The sequence below is a fragment of the Epinephelus fuscoguttatus genome, linkage group LG7, assembly GCF_011397635.1.
Source record: "Epinephelus fuscoguttatus linkage group LG7, E.fuscoguttatus.final_Chr_v1".
In the NCBI taxonomy this organism is placed as follows: Eukaryota; Metazoa; Chordata; class Actinopteri; order Perciformes; family Serranidae; genus Epinephelus; species Epinephelus fuscoguttatus.
The window spans coordinates 9,017,552-9,034,509 of record NC_064758.1 but is presented as its reverse complement, the minus strand read 5'-3'; the positions used below and the strand labels follow the sequence as shown (position 1 = coordinate 9,034,509).

The following is a 16,958-nucleotide window of genomic DNA, read 5'->3' as shown; positions in this document are numbered from 1 at the left end:
CCTGTACAATTATGTAACGGATTACATCAAAATTACTTTTGGGGGACTGGTGAGGATGATTTAACAGAGAAATAATGAGGGAGCTTTAGAGGTGCTGGTGTCCACTCAGGTGCAGGGAGTTTCCTGATGACCTCTCCACCCGCCAGCTCCTGGGCCAGGAAGCCAAACCAGCCTCAGAAGCAAAGGCCAGATAGACAGATGTCACGAACAAAAACTATTTACCTGTTGGGGATACAGTTCTGAAAAAAATATATCACTCATCAGCCTGATGTTCTCTGGTGTTTTCTTAAAGAATTTGATCAAATTTGTTCAAGAGTTACATTTACATTTTAGAGAGTACATTTTTCTTAAAATCATTCAATGAACTTAATAGAGAAGAGAAATTTCTTGAGGGATAATGATCAGAAACTTAGGGCTGCAAACATTTTATACCATCTGTTTTAGTCTGTGTGTGTGTGTGTATAATATCAGATCAATAACTGCTTTGCCAGTTTCCTTCTATCCTCAGGAAGTCTCCCCAAATGAACAGCTGAACCACTTGACCCACCACAGCTGCAGAGCATCCACACCAAAATCTATTTGTAACATAACAGCAGACTTTTTCCACAGAAGACATTTGGATGTGTTAAATATTAAAACTAATGATAATAAACTGACTCACAAACATTTTTGTAATGTGGCCTTTTGCCCTTGCTGAGACTTGTTCGTCAAATTAAGAATCTGTAGACCCACTGCAAAGCACCACAGCTGGTGTTATACAGTGTGGATTTAAGCAACACCATTATAAACTCCATATTATTATAACCTGGACAGGACAGGGAAAAAATGTTTTATTTAATCAGGGAAAACTGACTTTGTAGTTTTTAGTCGTAATACAAATGCCCTGGCAACTTTAATGGAGCTGGATTCATCATAAGAAAGGCTGCTGTGTTCCACATGTTTTCATGAAATAAAGCTGGAATCTGAGTGTATCGGGGTAGAAAGCTCTGAAGGTCAATTACGTCAAATCCTCGCTGATCCTTTTGTTGATTTTTAACAGGTCTAATTAGTTAAGTTAGCGGTGCTGCGCCATGTGCGTAAAATGCGCACAGCACCTCCTTTAATGTGGAGACGCACATATCGGCCCAGCTGCTGTGTAAAAAACTTGAAAGGGGGGGGGGGTGTAATACAAACAGTCGCAGTGAAACAACAACTAACGCTCAATGATTTGGTAAAACGCAGTTTAACCTATTACATGATCTGCCTGCCTCAATCACATTCAAACAGAATGATGATGGGCATTTCAAAGTATAATAGAGTAAGTCAGGTGTGGAGGCTACATTTTTATATATGGACAGCGATGGACTGTATCTCAGGTGTTTTGCAAACTGATTAAACCAACCTGACTGTAAAAACGCACGTGTATGAAATGGACGTGAAGGATTCCATGGTTGCTATGGGTTGTCTCCAGGTGCATCAATTATAAAAGATCTTCATTGAAACACAAACAAAACACACTGCGGTCAGAAAGTTTTTCACAAGTTGAACTTGACGCCTTCTTTCAAACGAATCGCTTGTGCTGAGGACTTCTTGCATCCTGACAAGGACAAAAGATTCACACAGACTCACTGAAAAGCGACGCAACTGACTTCCATCATGGAAACTGTAAGATCTGAACTTTGACTCTCTTGTGTTTTTTTCTGCGTTTTACCCTGGAGGCTTTCAGAGCTCTCAAAGTTCACTGACACATCGTTAACTGCCATTAGCACAAAATTAAATAGCCTACTGTCATTTTAACTACCCCTAAATACCTAATTTTGAAATCTAAATGCCATTGAATTCATAGCGTTTGAATATTTTTACACCAACAATGTAAAAACATGAGTTTATTTGATATAAACTCACCTCCTGGTTTTACAATTTCAAATAGTCAGATAATCTGTTAAACATCTACAGAATAAAAAGCCAAACAAAACATGCTGAATTGTTGAATCTTAACTAATAAGCTGTTGAAATGTTTCACATACTCTACAATCTATCTGTAGGTGGACGATCCAGCTCAAGTTTTACCAAAATATTTCAATGCTGTAAACTCAGTGGTGTTTGAATTGACTTTCACACACTCCCCCACTCTGGGGGTCACATGGTACATCAAGGTCATTTTTATTAACATTTATCAATTACAGGGGAAACTGTAGTGGATAAAAACATCTCTTTATACAATACCAAAAAAGCCTATAGACAATCAAAGTGGCGGCCTTAATGATTATAATAATTTAATCATTTTATGTGTCTCATAAAATAATTTCTAACACAAATTTATATCACCCAGCTTCCAGCTGGGATACGCAGTGATACTGTGTATTTAAGTGTAGCCTTGAGTACAGCTCTGAAGTACTTGAATTTAATATTTAATTCCCAGCAGATATTTGAACTTAGTGGTGTGTGGGAATAAACAGTTTTTTTTTTATTTATTTGTTCATTTATTTTTTGTAGTAGTGGTGGTAATATGCAGCACTGAAACTGAAACACAATAGCAACATTAAACGTCCTTAAGATGAGTCCTGCTTTATTACCCGACCTTGTTGTCCTGTTCTGAAGAGGGCCCCTGTGTCAAAATTTAAAGACCTTCATTATTTTCCTTTCATTCTTTTTGTCTTATTACATATTGCATTTTCACATATGAAAACATTTATTCATGTTGCCACAGTAAATCTAAGGCCGGGTGATGTTTCAGCACACCAGCACATTTTGGCCTGAGGCCCCTGGGCAGGTTGATCTGACCCTTTAATGGGGAAATTTTAAGAAACAAAAAACTCCATGTATTGAAAGGACTAAGAGGTCTACATGCTCTTAAAGAGTGATGTCATTTTCTAGAGGATTTTTTTTTTTTTTTTTTTTTCAGATAATTTTGACTGAACCTGGTATCATTCAATGCTGTTTGTTGCATTAGTTGTTCCCTTATTCTAACATGAGTGTGTCTTGTAGCCTTGTGATGTGCTGTTCCACCTGGGAGACCGCGACTACTGCGGAGTGTCTGCACGCAGGCCAGGAAGATCCAGGCGGCCTGCCTCCTGCAGACAGTGTCCGTGCTGCAGGGATGACCAGGTCAGACATTTGACTTTATATTTTGGATAATGCTTTTTGGGCTCATTTACATCACATTAACTTTCTTGTTAAGTCGTTTTTATTGTTTTTTAATTTAAAGGTCCCACATTGTAAAATGTCAGATTTACATGATCTACTTTATTAAGATTTATATTATTAATACTGTGAAAATATCAAAAGTCCTTAAAGACTTATGTAAAGTTGTGATGTCACAGCTATACAATGGACCGAGTTAAGTGACAGACGCTGAAATGGAGAATTTGTCTCTTGTGAGATGATAAAAGTATGTTGCTAAATAAAATGTTTCCTGGTGCCTAACATTCTCCCATGTGTTGCTAGACTTCTCCAGGTGCCAACTTCAGAGCTGAAGCACCAGCCCTCTGCTTTGGCTGCCAACGCTCCCCAGAAGAGGAAGCGGACCTCCGTGGCTAGTCCCTCTGAAACTCCACAGGGGGTCAATTCTTTTCCCACTCCTGAGCCCTTCACTTCAGCTGATGACATGCTGTCTTTGTTAAATCTAGTCCCCAGGCCTTCTGCCACCATCTCACCAGCCGACCTGCCGGTGTGCTCTGATGTGGCCCCCAGCCCCCAGCCCTCTACTGCTCCGCTGTGCGACGACGGCCCTCTGATGATCCACAACCGCCCCGTGGAAGAGTACCAGAGGATCTACCACAAAGTCGTGGATGACATGCTGAGGTGTGTTTGAGTCCAAATCATGACTCTTTCAATCAGATCATCATGCCAGTCTTTATTCTTTCATGCATTTTTTCCATATTGAAGTTTTCTTAATCACATGCATCATTAGGATTTAATTGCTGTTTCTTCTGCTCCTCACAGGTACAACGATGGCCGACTGCGTCCGTACAGTCTGGCACTGGGACGTCGCAGCCTCTGCCAACAACCTGCAGCTGCTGCCTCCACCTGCAGACAGCTGAAGCCGAACCTCCATCTATGGTCATCTATGGCGCAATCTCCATGTACTGCCTCCGTAAGAAGCCTGCAGCCACCTTCACCTGCAGATTTTTGATGGGGGCTGCGTCCACACCTCCACAAACAGCCTCTGCCAGTAACCTGCAGCTGCCACCTCCACCTGCAGATTCTGGCAGACAGCTGAAGCCAAACCTCATACAGCCTCTGCCATTAACCTGCAGCTGCCCCCTCCACCTGCAGATTCTGGCAGACAGCTGTGGCCACAGCTCCATCTATGGTCTCTAAAGTGTCCTGCTACACCGTACACCAATGGCCTCTCATAGCCACCTGCAGACAGCAGACAGTTGCAGAGAAATCCTCAAACTACCTCCACCAGCGCGTATCATCAGCTCCACCACCACAAAGTTCATTAGAATGATCTACAGCCTCCACCTACAGCCTCTGTCAGGGACCTGCAGGTGCTGCCTCCACCTGCAGATTCTGACAGCCAGCTGTGTCCATAGCTCCATCTACAGCCTCTTCCAGCAACCTGCACAGCGGACTCCTATCCTGTTGTCATGTGAAGACCAGAGTGGAACGGCAGGGACCAGAGATTCACCCGTAAATATAACCTTTCAGATAACATGCAGAAACAGAGCTGTGTAATAATAGCATGTCTGGGCTGAAAAATGTAAGCCACCTGTCTGTTGACATTTTATTTACATCATCTTCTTTTTCTCACAGGTTTTTCCAAACCTTGTGTCGAAGAAGAGCACACACCCACCGACATATACCTGACTTTCCGTGATGCCCAACTTCATCAGCCAGAGAGGGCTCTTCTTCCACCCACTCATCTGAACTCAAGGTAGTGTGGCTGGTATTTAATAGCAGTATGAGATATTTAATAGTCAGTGTCTTGCCATGCATTTTCACCTTATCTGATTTCTAAATGCATGTTAGAAATGATGAAGCCTGTGAAAGCCACTGTGGAAACAGTGATGTTATATATTTGTGTAATACAAAATCATAGACAAATATCTGAGGTGGAAACTCTCTGTGTTTTTTGCAGGCCTGTTGCACTTCACAGACTCCAACTTGCTGTGCAGGCAGTTTTTCCTCGCCACCGTCGCCAAACTGCTTGCTCATGGTGGGAATTGTGGAAATGTGTTGGGACTTTTGTTATGATTTGGTGCTAAACAAATAAATTTGACTCGAATCGGCATAAAAATGCTTGTGTGTCTCTGGTGTTCCTATAACTCATCATGTCTGCAGTTAGTAATGTTTGATTGTCATTAAAAAAAGAGTCTTATGATTTTCATTTTCCAACAAAAGCTCATCAGTCAACTGCAGTTATTTAAAAAATTGTTAATAAACCATGAAAAAAAGGATTCATGGAGTAATCTATTCATTTTGCAGGTGTAAATGTTAATAAGTTGTGACCTGCAGCTCTTTTCCAGAAGCTACGTGGTCAAACAGTCATCTTCCTGATGAGTTAAAGAGCTAGCTGATGATGATGATGATGATGATGAAAATAGAGGCATTTCGAAACGTATTACTAGTAGCATATAAATGATCTATAACACAAACATAAATGACTTATTAACCTTTAATAAAGTAATTAATGAATACTTATAAAGCCTTTACAGGGGCTTACTCATCAGAAAGTGGTACCTAAAAACTGAAGCCATCAGTATCACTTGAAAGATACTACACAATATTAACCATATAAAATGGCAGAAAACCAAGACGTTCTTACTCTAACCTTGTCACATATTGATGCTAGGTCATGGATCTGAACATATGTCATGAACACGAGCATGAAAGAACATGAAAGTCATGAACATATGACTTGCAAGGTATCCCAGGTGTGTTGGTTATTGACGTTATGGTTCCATGTGAACTTTAGCCTGTTACATGCATTGTGTGTTTTCAAGATACACTCCTGTTTTACAGGAAATGTACAATTTGATTACAGTCTCTTTACCTCCAACAGCAAATGTATGTGCTTATGTTTAGCCGACACACACATGTGGTTAGGTTTAGAAAGACATAACAGAGTTTGGCTTCACATTCATACAGGACGTGAATATGGGCCTTCCATGTCAAAGTTGGTGGTTTTTGGACCCATCCATCATTCATCAATTTCCCTGTTTATGACAACTGCCATATTCACGTTTATGTCCTTGCAACAAAAGCACATGGTTAGGTTTAGAAAAAGAAACCGTCGTGGTTTACTGTTGTTGGTGCTGTTATTAAAATAACTCCACTGACCTTTGGTTTCACACAAACAGTGGACTCCTGGGTAAAAGTCCAGTGTTTGGGGACTATCTTGATCATTATACTGCAGTAGTTGTCAGAGGTGTTACAAACTGCCGCTGGTGCGTTTCATAATGCCAGGAAAGGTGCCTTTGTACACAATGACATCCACTGACATAGCACTGGTATTTGAGGACTTGTTAGCCACAGCATCAATAACTGCATGACACCTCCCGGTACATATTGTACAAAGCTGCCTTAATGCCTCAGTATTAATGTCCAGATCACTGACAAAGCGGCGGCATTTTACGACATGGAAATAAGACAGGCTGGGTAAAAGTCTCCCAAACAATGACCACTGAAGGAATTCTAACTGGGAGAAGTTTCAGTTGGTTGCAATCTGCATTCCTCATCCATAGACTACACTAAATCCCACAAAATATTACACACTGCTCATTGAAAATAATCAAAATACACAAATCTAACAAGAAAAGCAGGCTCCACGTGTCAGTACAGTTCCCTCAATGCTTTTGAAAAGAGAACAGAAAGATACAGTGCTTTCACACACATAACTATTTGAAGATAACATAGATCTGAAGATAGAGACCTAGAAAGATTTATAAAGGATCCCAAAAAGGGCCTTGTGATAATAAAGAATGTTTCTTTTGTGTATCAGTTCCAGACCGTTTTTGAGCATGGACTGTCTTTGTACTGGAAAAGCGACAAAATAAAGTGTATTCAAAGCAGTAATTAAACAACCTAAAAACCTGAGTGCGTGATGGACACTACTGTCCCACAGCATATTGGAAGGTGCTTCTGACTCATCAAAGCAAAAGGCCAGACTGACTCCTGCTGTTAAAGACTGGTAACTGCAGTGCAGAGGGCAGCAGGGTTTATGCTTTTTAACTAGGACACATTATAATAATATGTTTATTTATAAACATTTATATTTCTAATTACATTTGTTTATTTATTGTGCTGACCTCTAGGCCAAATATCCATGCTGTCTGCTGGTGGTGACTGAATGAATTTGTCATGCATACAACTACACCCAGCCACTATGGGTTTACAAGACACTGTTGGAGGAAGTTGGAGAACACAGAGAGAACATACAAATTCCACATGGACGGTACCAGCTGGCCAGACAGTGCTAACCACTGCACCACTGTGCTGCCCCTAAACTACACTAAAAAATGTAACATATAATTAGCTCAGGGGAGAACATTTGTTCGATATGCTAATATGTCCTTAATTTTAGTTTTGGTAAGATATTAAAAAAAAAAAACAGTTTTAAATAAATGTTTTACTTTAAATGGAGTTATCATTACAACACAATTAATTCTGAAGATATACAGCGATATAAGCCCTTTGAAAGATTTAGCAAAGCTTTAACATTTCCTTGTTCTATCCTTTGACATTTTAGCTGCTCAATCATTTCAGGCGTTGTACTGACCCTGGTACCCAGCTCCATGAACTGCAAGTATGTGAGCAAATCTGTGAACTCCAAGAAAATGTCAGATAGATACGATAAAGCATCGAGTTCAATATTTAACACTGTTTGCAGAAAAACTCAAGAATGCATGGACGTTGGCCTGGAGGGGCAAAGGGACAGTCAGAAAAGGGACAGAAGGAGGGCAGTGAGAGGCATAAGAGAAGCAAAGAAGGGATCAGGATGAAGGGATAGAGGGCTGGGGGGGAGGAGTGACGGAATACCTCCAGCCATATATAGGGTGTGTTTGTCTACAGGGTTCAGCTGCTCCCCCAGGGAATGTCCAGGAATAGAAGGAGGCAGAGGAGAAGAAGGTGGAACGAGGGGAGGAAGAAAGAAAAAGGAAAAAGACAGAGAAAAACAATTAAAAAAAGGACAAACAATTTCCTCTTGGTCTTCTGTTTCTCCCCCGCAAAATTGACTCACACTTCCAAACCTTTTCTCTCACGCAACCAAAGAAAGAGCTTGAGCTGGGCACAGCATCAGCTGGTGCTGTCAGTCAGGCACCAAACAGGCACTCGATGAAGGTGGTGACATAAGTTGGACGGCATGGACGCTAACTTGCACCGTGGCCCTCAGGGGAAGGCAGGGGTGATGACTGAGAGGGGTGAGATGAGTTTAAGATGGAAAGAGGAGATGGTGTGGATCAAAGATTGAGAAATGTGAAAGGGTGATAAGGTTGTATCGAGGGTCAGCAGTAAAAGAGTGGAGAAGAATGTGTAGGGTGTGATGATATAATGGGACAAGAGAGGAAAGACAAGGAGATGAAGGGGGAGGAAAATAAAGTGGATGACTAGAGGAGCCAGATTGTAAGTAGAAGGGGGATGATGGATTCAAATCTGAAATGACAACTAATTGCTGAGAATAAAGTAATAATCACATATCATACCCCTATTCCAGGTCTCCAAATCATTGCAATCCCCTGTGGATCCCACTGCATTATTTCATAAGCAAAATCCCACTTATCATAAAGTGTCAGTACCTGCTGAATACATATCAATTTGTGAACAGCACGCTGTGTGGTGTTCTGTCACATGATTTAGTCTGGCAAGAAAAAGACTGTGTGGCAGCTTCCAGTGGGAAAGCAATCATCCAAAGATTATTATCTAAGGCCCTGTCTTTTCAAAACACCTTCTGGAGATTTCATCCCCATTTATTCCCATTCAATATAAGGATAAATGGAGCTCACTAAAACATAGAAGTGATGCTCTGGACCTGCTAAAGTTTTCCTTCCATTCCTTATCGACAACAATCCCACTCTGGAAAGTGTTCCACCACCTGCTGGTTTGACCAAGCCTGATCCAAAATCTGGTGGACTTTAAACTGTAGGTGCTGAGGTGGGGCAAAAACACTGGGTGCAGCAGAGGCCTCTGTTCATCTGTGAAGAGGTGCAGCTATAGTGAAGTTGAGCGTAAAGAAGTCATTAGACCAAGTAGTGCTAGCAAAATGTGAACACAGTGGTAGTCTGCCATTGTTGTTGTTTTTAGCCAACTCTCACTCCGAAGTCGTTATACTAGCACTAGGTCAGTGACTTCAGGCATTAGACACTGACGAAAAAAAGAGGTCCTTTCACGTCAGCATTAGGCCCTATATGTGGCTGGTCACTATTATTGTTTAACAGCAACCAGCAGCATCAGAGAGAAAGGCAGCAGGACAACAATAAAAGTTAAGGCACCAAAAGTCCAAGTAGGGCGGGCAGAAGGGTTGATAGATGGGTCCAACAACATCCACTTTTTTCCAGGAGGCCAGTATTCATGCACTTCCCATGTGATTGTAAAGCCAAACCCTTTGTCTAAACCTAACCATGTACTTTTGTTGTCCTAACCCAACCATGTGCATGCGTAGGCAAAACCTAACCACATGCTCACTACTCAGAGCAACAATAGACGTGCACAAATTGAGGAGATAAAGTCATTGTTTCCTCAAACATTCCGTTTTACATGTCCACAGTATCACTGAATTTCCTTTGAGGTCCTTAGCAATTAAAATGATCTTTGAAACTCAACAGCAGCTTTGCAGAGACAACGTCCCAATACCCACAAGACCATGTTGTAAACAGTTTGACACATAGGTTGCACAGAAACATGAAATGGATTTGAATGGAGTAAATATGGATTGGAATCAAGGCAGGATTACAAGAAGAAGCAAAATGCATATTAGCATAAGATGAAATGGGGTATCTCTATAAGAGTAGAGGGAAAGTTACTAAATACACAAAACTTCTGGGGCAAACACAACTTCTTTACGTATCCAGCATATTGACATTGTAGTAGCGTCATTATATGAAAACGTGCCATTTTGTGTCTCTCGAACAAAACTGTGCTATAAATGTCAATAAACAATAAATACACTATAATCATTTTAGAATTTATTTTCCATGATATCTCTTGTAACATTAAAACAATGTAAATTTTTATTTATTTTGTTTTCAAAGAGTTTTAAACACCTTTTTGTACGAAGCATCATTCAAAAACTGTAAAAATGGCCTGTCGCTCAATATGATTGTTCTACTTTTACTAGCTATTAAGGCCCAAAAAAGTCAAACTATCATAAAAACATAAACTTATATATAAAGCCTCAAGTGTCCTTTCATTATTCATGAATGGGTTTTATTCTTAATATATGTAAAATGTTGTAAAAAACATCAATTTAGTTGGGTCGCCAGGTAGTCATCAACCCTGTTACTTTTAATGAAAACACTCCTTCTGAGATAATGGACTGCTCTGAAAGTTGCATCATTTCCTGGGAGTGAAATCAGCTTCCTTTTGTGAACATGCTGGTGAAAAGACAAACAAGTGTTCTCTTATTTTCATGATTTTTCTTAGTTATATAATGTTTGACAGAGGGGGACGAGCTTATTGTGTCAGCCCTGTTTCCACAAACGGACACGTTAAAAAGATATTTGTTAGAAATTTTTAATGTACATAAATAACATGATATAAGCCTCTAATGAATGCACACCATGTGGTCTCATGACCTTCACCACATGGCTAGTAATGGCTGCCAAGAACATTTTTCGTCAACCCTGTTACCATCAACCCTGTTACCATTCTAGTGTAAAAGGGTTGATGGTAACAGGGTCGCAGGGTTTTGCGAGTATATGAAAATATACTTTCCTTACCAATAGTAGACATGCTACTAGCTGAGAGGGAAATTGAAAAAAATTGTGCACTTGGTGACAAGTTTTTGAAATCTGGCATGGTGTTAAACTTGGTGGAGAGGTATAACATGGTCCAACATGGAACCCATTACAATTTGGAGCAGATCCAAATCTCCGGTGAGGGAAAGTTGTGGCTATCCCAACTTGGTTTTTGAAAACCTTATACCCATACCTTACACTATGCCAAATTTCAAAAACTTGTCACCAAGTGCACAATTTTTTAAATTTCCCTCTCAGCTAGCAATGAAACTTGTAAAACCATGTATATAATGTCTACTATTGGTAAGGAAAGTATATTTTCATGTACTCGCAAAACCATACTTTTGTTAACTCTGTTACGTCAACCCTGTTACGCTAGAATGGTAACAGGGTTGACGAAAAATGTTCTTGGCAGCCATTACTAGCCATGTGGTGAAGGTCATGAGACCACATGGTGTGCATTCATTAGAGGCTTATATCATTTATGTACATTAAAAAAATTTAACAAGTATCTTTTTAATGTGTCCTTTTGTGGAAACAGGGCTGATAACTCTAAGAAAAATCATGAAAAGAAGAGGACACTTGCTTGTCTTTTCACCAGCATGTTCACAAAAGGAAGCTGATTTCACTCCCAGGAAATGATGCAACTTTGGGAGCAGGCCAAACATGTTCAATGGATCAAATTTATTGTGACTGTCCTTTCAATATCCTTCATGTTTTGAAAAATGCTAAAACCTCTCAATAAATATGTCTCCAAAATATACTTTGATTAGTCATGTTGAATTAAAGGCTTATGAATGTCCCATTATCTTCATTAGACCCAAAGCTGCAACTTAAACTATCAGTATGGTAACTGTTGTCAACCCTGTTACTGAGGTGTCAGCCCTGTTACTTGTATAATATTCTAGTATAATTCAAAAAATGAAAAGACAACTGTCAAATCAACTCATTTTATATGTTAAGTAAAAGAAACCAGTAATCTACAGAATGAAATGTGGGTATTATTGTTTTGTTTCCATATTCTGTTCTTAAAAAGAAAGATGCTGTGAAAGTGTCAGTTCCAAATGAGCACATTCATCCATGGATAAAACATAAACACCTCAATATTCCCACTGTACAAACACACTCAGTGTAACAAGGGGAGATTTAAGTATATCAGATTTGTTGTAAATATGCATTTAAAACATTTTCAAACACTAATTGGTGTATCGTAACAGGGTTGACAAAACACACATATGCATGTTGATTAAATGTGGAAAAAAAAAAAAAAAAGATAGCCTGAGATGGCACAGCACCTATTTCTGATAGGTAAGGATCTATTTAATCCACAAAAGGGTCATAAATAGTTTTAAAACAGTACTTTGAAAATCAAACATTAAGAATGGGAAATGGCACGTTTTCATATAATGACCCAGTAAGAATCAGCTACTCCTTAAACAAAAAATAACGCAGGTCAAAGCCAGAAGGTAGACTTAGTTTACCCAATTTCCTACATTATTTCCTGGCAGCAAACTCCTATACTAGATCATCGCATTTTCTGACCAAGTAGGCTCACCTTGGTTAGTCTAGCCTCCTAATTTCCCCAATATCACTCCTGACTTCTCCACTACCTCCAGATCTGGATATCCACATTGTAAATTATACAGTTATGGAATCAGTTTAGAGGGCATTTCAACAGTAAGCAAACAAGCATTTTTTTCTCTGCTAACATATAACCACCTTTTCTTACCATCACAAATTGACTTAGCGTTTAAGTTATGGCAAATAAAAGGTCTTGTTTTTTTCTCTGACTTGTTTATCAATATTATTTTCACTACATTTGACCAGATATGAAAAAATTATTGCAAGTCCAGAGCTTTCCCAAAAAGCACTTTCCGTCCTACCCTTGCACTCCCCAAGTCAACTCGTTAAATTATCCATTAGATAGGCTGACATCATCAACTCCTCCTTGGAATCTGGCATAGTACCCTCCAGCTACAAACTGGCAGTCACCCCTATGCTCAAAAAGCCAGGTCTGGACCCAGATGACCTTATAAACTACCAGACAATCTTCAACTTTCTTTTTCTCAATAACGTTCTGTAAAGAGCAGTTGCCACCCAACACCATCAGCACATGTCCAACCATGAGCTCTATGAAACCTTTCAATCTAGATTCAGAGCACACCATAGCACAGCACAGCACAGAGACTGCCCTAATTATAATCACCAGCAGCTCTAATATCCAAAGTACAGTATTTTTGAATCCCTCTCACCAAATCAGAACTGAACTTATCTGCCCATCAGAATAATGCTATTGCATTTGCATGTCTCCTGGCCCACTGGATCATTCTTCTCAACCGGAAATCAACAAAGCGTCATTCCTTCATCCATACAATGGATCAGAGAGATGATGAGAACTCTTAAATTAGAAAAAGTAAGATATTCACTGGGAGGATCTCAGACAAAGTATAAAACAATCCGGCCCCCTTTTATAAGATACATAGGAACCCTGTCCTTTGCTTAAACTGAACCTCAATAGAAATATATACCAATATATGCCTCTTTAACTACCATAATCACAGCAGAGTGGGAGATGTCAGCTGTACCTCTGCACCTTTTCTTCTGAATGGAAAAATCAAAATGAAATTTATGAATAAACAACGCTGGAGTCAATCTCAACATTCTCATTGTGATAGCAGTATTATAAAATTGTGTTAGTTATCATATCTCCATTAAGATGTCTGGAAACTACGATTAATACTGGCTCCTTCTTGGAATTCATCCTAATTTTTTAGACCAGTGGCTCCCAACTGGTCCAACCACGGTGTCCAGATTTCTCCCCAGTCATTTGTTCAAGAGCCACACAGTTTAATACATTCAGGGTCATACTTGTGTTTGGCCATGTCCCTAAGGTGATGTCTCTGTCAAGTAGCTGTCCATTAGTCATTCACTCTACAGCAGAAAACAGCACTTAAATTCAGTAATTCACTTCACTTTAAAACAAAGTGTGTTTTTTCATAAACTTGACACGTTTGTAGGTCACTTGTGGTCCACTCAGAATGGACCCACAACCCACTTTTGGACTGCGACCCACCAGTTCAGAACAACTGTTTTAGACTCTAAGATTCCTTCTATAAAACATTATTAGCAGAATTATCAAATAAGAAACTTAAATTATTATAATATTTTTATATCAAAGTTTGATGCTTGTGCTGTACAAGCTGGTTCAAAGGCCAGATCTTTTTCTTTTTGTACATTAGTTAGTCCAGCAATTATTATGTCAACTTTTTTTCTTCACTGGATAGTGATCACAAGAGAGATGGAAAGCTTGAGGGGACAGTAAGGGAGAAGGTAAGTAACACATGTCCCCCACTGGACTCAAGCCAGGGACGATGCCGTTATGTGGTAGGTATGCGTCTGAGACCACTGGGCTGCCAAAATTTGACCAAAGTATCACTGTAACTTCAAACATCTGAATGAGACTCTGATTACTGGCTGCTGACATAAGGCCAAATGTCAGATGCCAGTTGGTATATGTTTGCCACAATTACAGGATTTAACACAACCTCCAGTAGCCTGTTGCTGATGATAAACACTGGTCACTGAATTATTTAAAATTCATTCAAACAAAAACTGTTTGGTAGATACAGCAGTCTATGCTCTATAACATTAGGCTACTGAGTCAGATAACTGACTTTATTGCTCTTACTTAGTAGCTACATTCTACTGTTACACCATATTTTAGCATGGTGCCCTATGAAATGTTTTAGCCTCATCCAAAGCCCTTTAGGCAACTGTTTAAAGACAAAGCTGTGTGAAACTCAGCACCAAAACAGCAGCTAGGTGACAAATGTAGTAGAGCATTTAGCGACATAGAGCTGAAAGGAGTGGTGAGAAACAAAATTCCCAATAAATGCCAAGCTTGCTCTGTGTCTGCTGTGTAGCCTATTTAAATCAGCATCTGCTATATTGTTAACATGGTCATTTGATGGTTCTTCAGTTTACAAATACAGATTTAACAATAAATAACAAATACAGATTTTGTATTATTCATACTGATTACATAGAGAACCAAAGTCCTGACATCACATCTTGGCTAAGCTCTGGTGCTCCAGCTTATGTAACTAAATGCAAAAATATTAAGCATTATTTGGGCTGAAACCCCTCAACTCACCTCTTCTGTCAAGCTGGATGTTTTACCTGTGATCGTACTCGTACTCGTACTCATTGTCCTCCGCTTATCCGGGTCCAGGTCGCGGGGGCAGCAGCCTCAGCAAAGAAGCCCAGACAGTCTTCTCCCCACCCACCTCCGTCAGCTTTTCCGAGGGAACCCCACGGCGTTCCCAGGCCAGCCGGGTAATGTAATCCCTCTAGTGTGTCCTGGGGCGGCCCCGAGGTCTCCTCCCAGTTGGACATGCCCGAAACACCTCCCAGGGTAGGCGTCCGGGAGGCATCCTTACCAGATGCCCGAACCACCTCAACTGGCTCCTCTCGATGTGGAGGAGCAGAGGCTCTACTCCGAGTCCCTCCCGGATGTCCGAGCTCCTCACCCTATCTCTAAGGCTGAGCCCAGCCACCCTGCGGAGGAAACTCATTTCGGCCACTTGTACTCACGATCTCGTTCTTTCGGTCACTACCCAGAGCTCGTGATCATAGGTGAGGGTTGGAACGTAGATCGACAGGTAAATCGAGAGCTTCGCTTTCTAGCTAAGCTCCCTCTTCACCACAACGGACCGGTTAAGCGCCCGCATCACTGCTGACGCCGCCCCAATCCGCCTGTCAATCTCCCGCTCCATCCTACCCCCACTCGTGAACAAGATCCCAAGATACTTAAACTCCTCCACCTGAGGCAGGACCTCCCCCCGACCTGGAGTGGGCAATCTACCCTTTTCCGGTTGAGGACCATGGCCTCAGATTTGGAGGTGCTGATTCTCACCCCAGCCGCTTCACACTCGGCTGCGAACCGTCCCAGCAAGAGTTGGAGGTCACTGTTCGATGGAGCTAGGAGGACCACGCCATCCGCAAAGAGCAGGGACGAGATCCTCCTGTCACCGAACCTGATACCCTCCACCACTTGGCTGCGCCTAGAAATTCTGTCCATGAAAGTTATGAACAGAACCGGTGACAAAGGGCAGCCCTGGTGGAGTCCAACCCTCACCGGGAACAGGTCCAACTTACTGCCAGCCACGCGAACCAGACTCGTGCTCCTTCGGTACAGGGACTGGATGGCCCTTAGCAGAGGGCCACCAACCCCATACTCCCGGAGCACCCCCCACAGGATGCCCCTGGGGACACGGTCGTAAGCCTTCTCCAAATGCCCCCTCCAGCACCCTGCGAGGGTAAAGAGCTGGTCCACAGTTCTGCGTCCGGGATGAAAACCACATTGCTCCTCCTCAATCCGAGGTTCAACTATCAACTGGACCCTCTTCTCCAGCACCCTGGCGTAGACCTTACCGGGTAGGCTGAGGAGTGTGATCCCCCTGTAGTTGGAACACACCCTCTGGTCCCCTTTCTTGAAGATGGGGACCACCACCCTGGCGGCCACACCCCCTCCCATCCGCACCCCCGCACCCCAGCCTCCCTACCCACTGCATTACGCTTTAAAAAAATAAAGAATCTGTATTTAAACTCAATTTGTCTGACTTACATTTATCTCTTTCATATCATTAATGCATAGATCTATGCTTTTGATGTGATATGCAACCTGCCTGACTACATACAGTAGCCTTGGCATCCAGTATGTTGTGTCCATCCTGCAAACCTTGCAGCCCCAAACCCGCTCCATACTGTTGGAGGTGGAGAAGCTCATTAAGCTCTGTCTGGCCCTGCCCATATCTGTCGCGGCATCCGAACGCTCTTTCTCAGCCTTGCACAGGCTGAAAACCTGCGCAACACCATGACGCAGGAGAGACTAACACATTTGGCCATTATGAACACTCACAGTGACCTTATGGATGAAAGTGATGTCTCGACCCTGCTTAAAATCTTCATCAGTAGGTCAACTGAGAGAAGGTCCACTTTTGGAAATGCATGAAAGCCCTGAGTCAGGAGCGCAGACTTTTCTTTTTTCATTAAAGGTTACAAATAATGTTATTATGT

At 41.3% G+C, this 16,958-nt stretch overlaps 1 protein-coding gene across 1 annotated transcript; it reads left to right on the top strand.

Moving 5' to 3' along the window:
- The first annotated feature begins 1,583 nt into the window (after positions 1–1,583).
- Positions 1,584–4,312, top strand: LOC125891766 (uncharacterized). Its single transcript, XM_049581256.1, has 5 exons — positions 1,584–1,644; positions 2,968–3,087; positions 3,427–3,783; positions 3,925–4,075; positions 4,258–4,312. The coding sequence occupies exons 2-5, from the start codon at positions 2,975–2,977 to the stop codon at positions 4,300–4,302; spliced, it is 666 nt and encodes a 221-aa protein (XP_049437213.1). The 5' UTR covers positions 1,584–1,644; positions 2,968–2,974; the 3' UTR covers positions 4,303–4,312.
- The last annotated feature ends 12,646 nt before the right edge of the window (positions 4,313–16,958 follow it).

What these genes read in the sequence shown, in the direction of transcription:
- LOC125891766 (XM_049581256.1), top strand. Translation starts at nt 2,975, where the DNA reads ATGTGCTGTTCCACCTGGGAGACCGCGACTACTGCGGAGTGTCTGCAC. An exon ending in CGTGCTGCAGGGATGACCAG is followed by an intron (nt 3,088 to 3,426) that starts GTCAGACATTTG and finishes ATGTGTTGCTAG; the next exon opens with ACTTCTCCAGGTGCCAACTT. An exon ending in GTCGTGGATGACATGCTGAG is followed by an intron (nt 3,784 to 3,924) that starts GTGTGTTTGAGT and finishes TGCTCCTCACAG; the next exon opens with GTACAACGATGGCCGACTGC.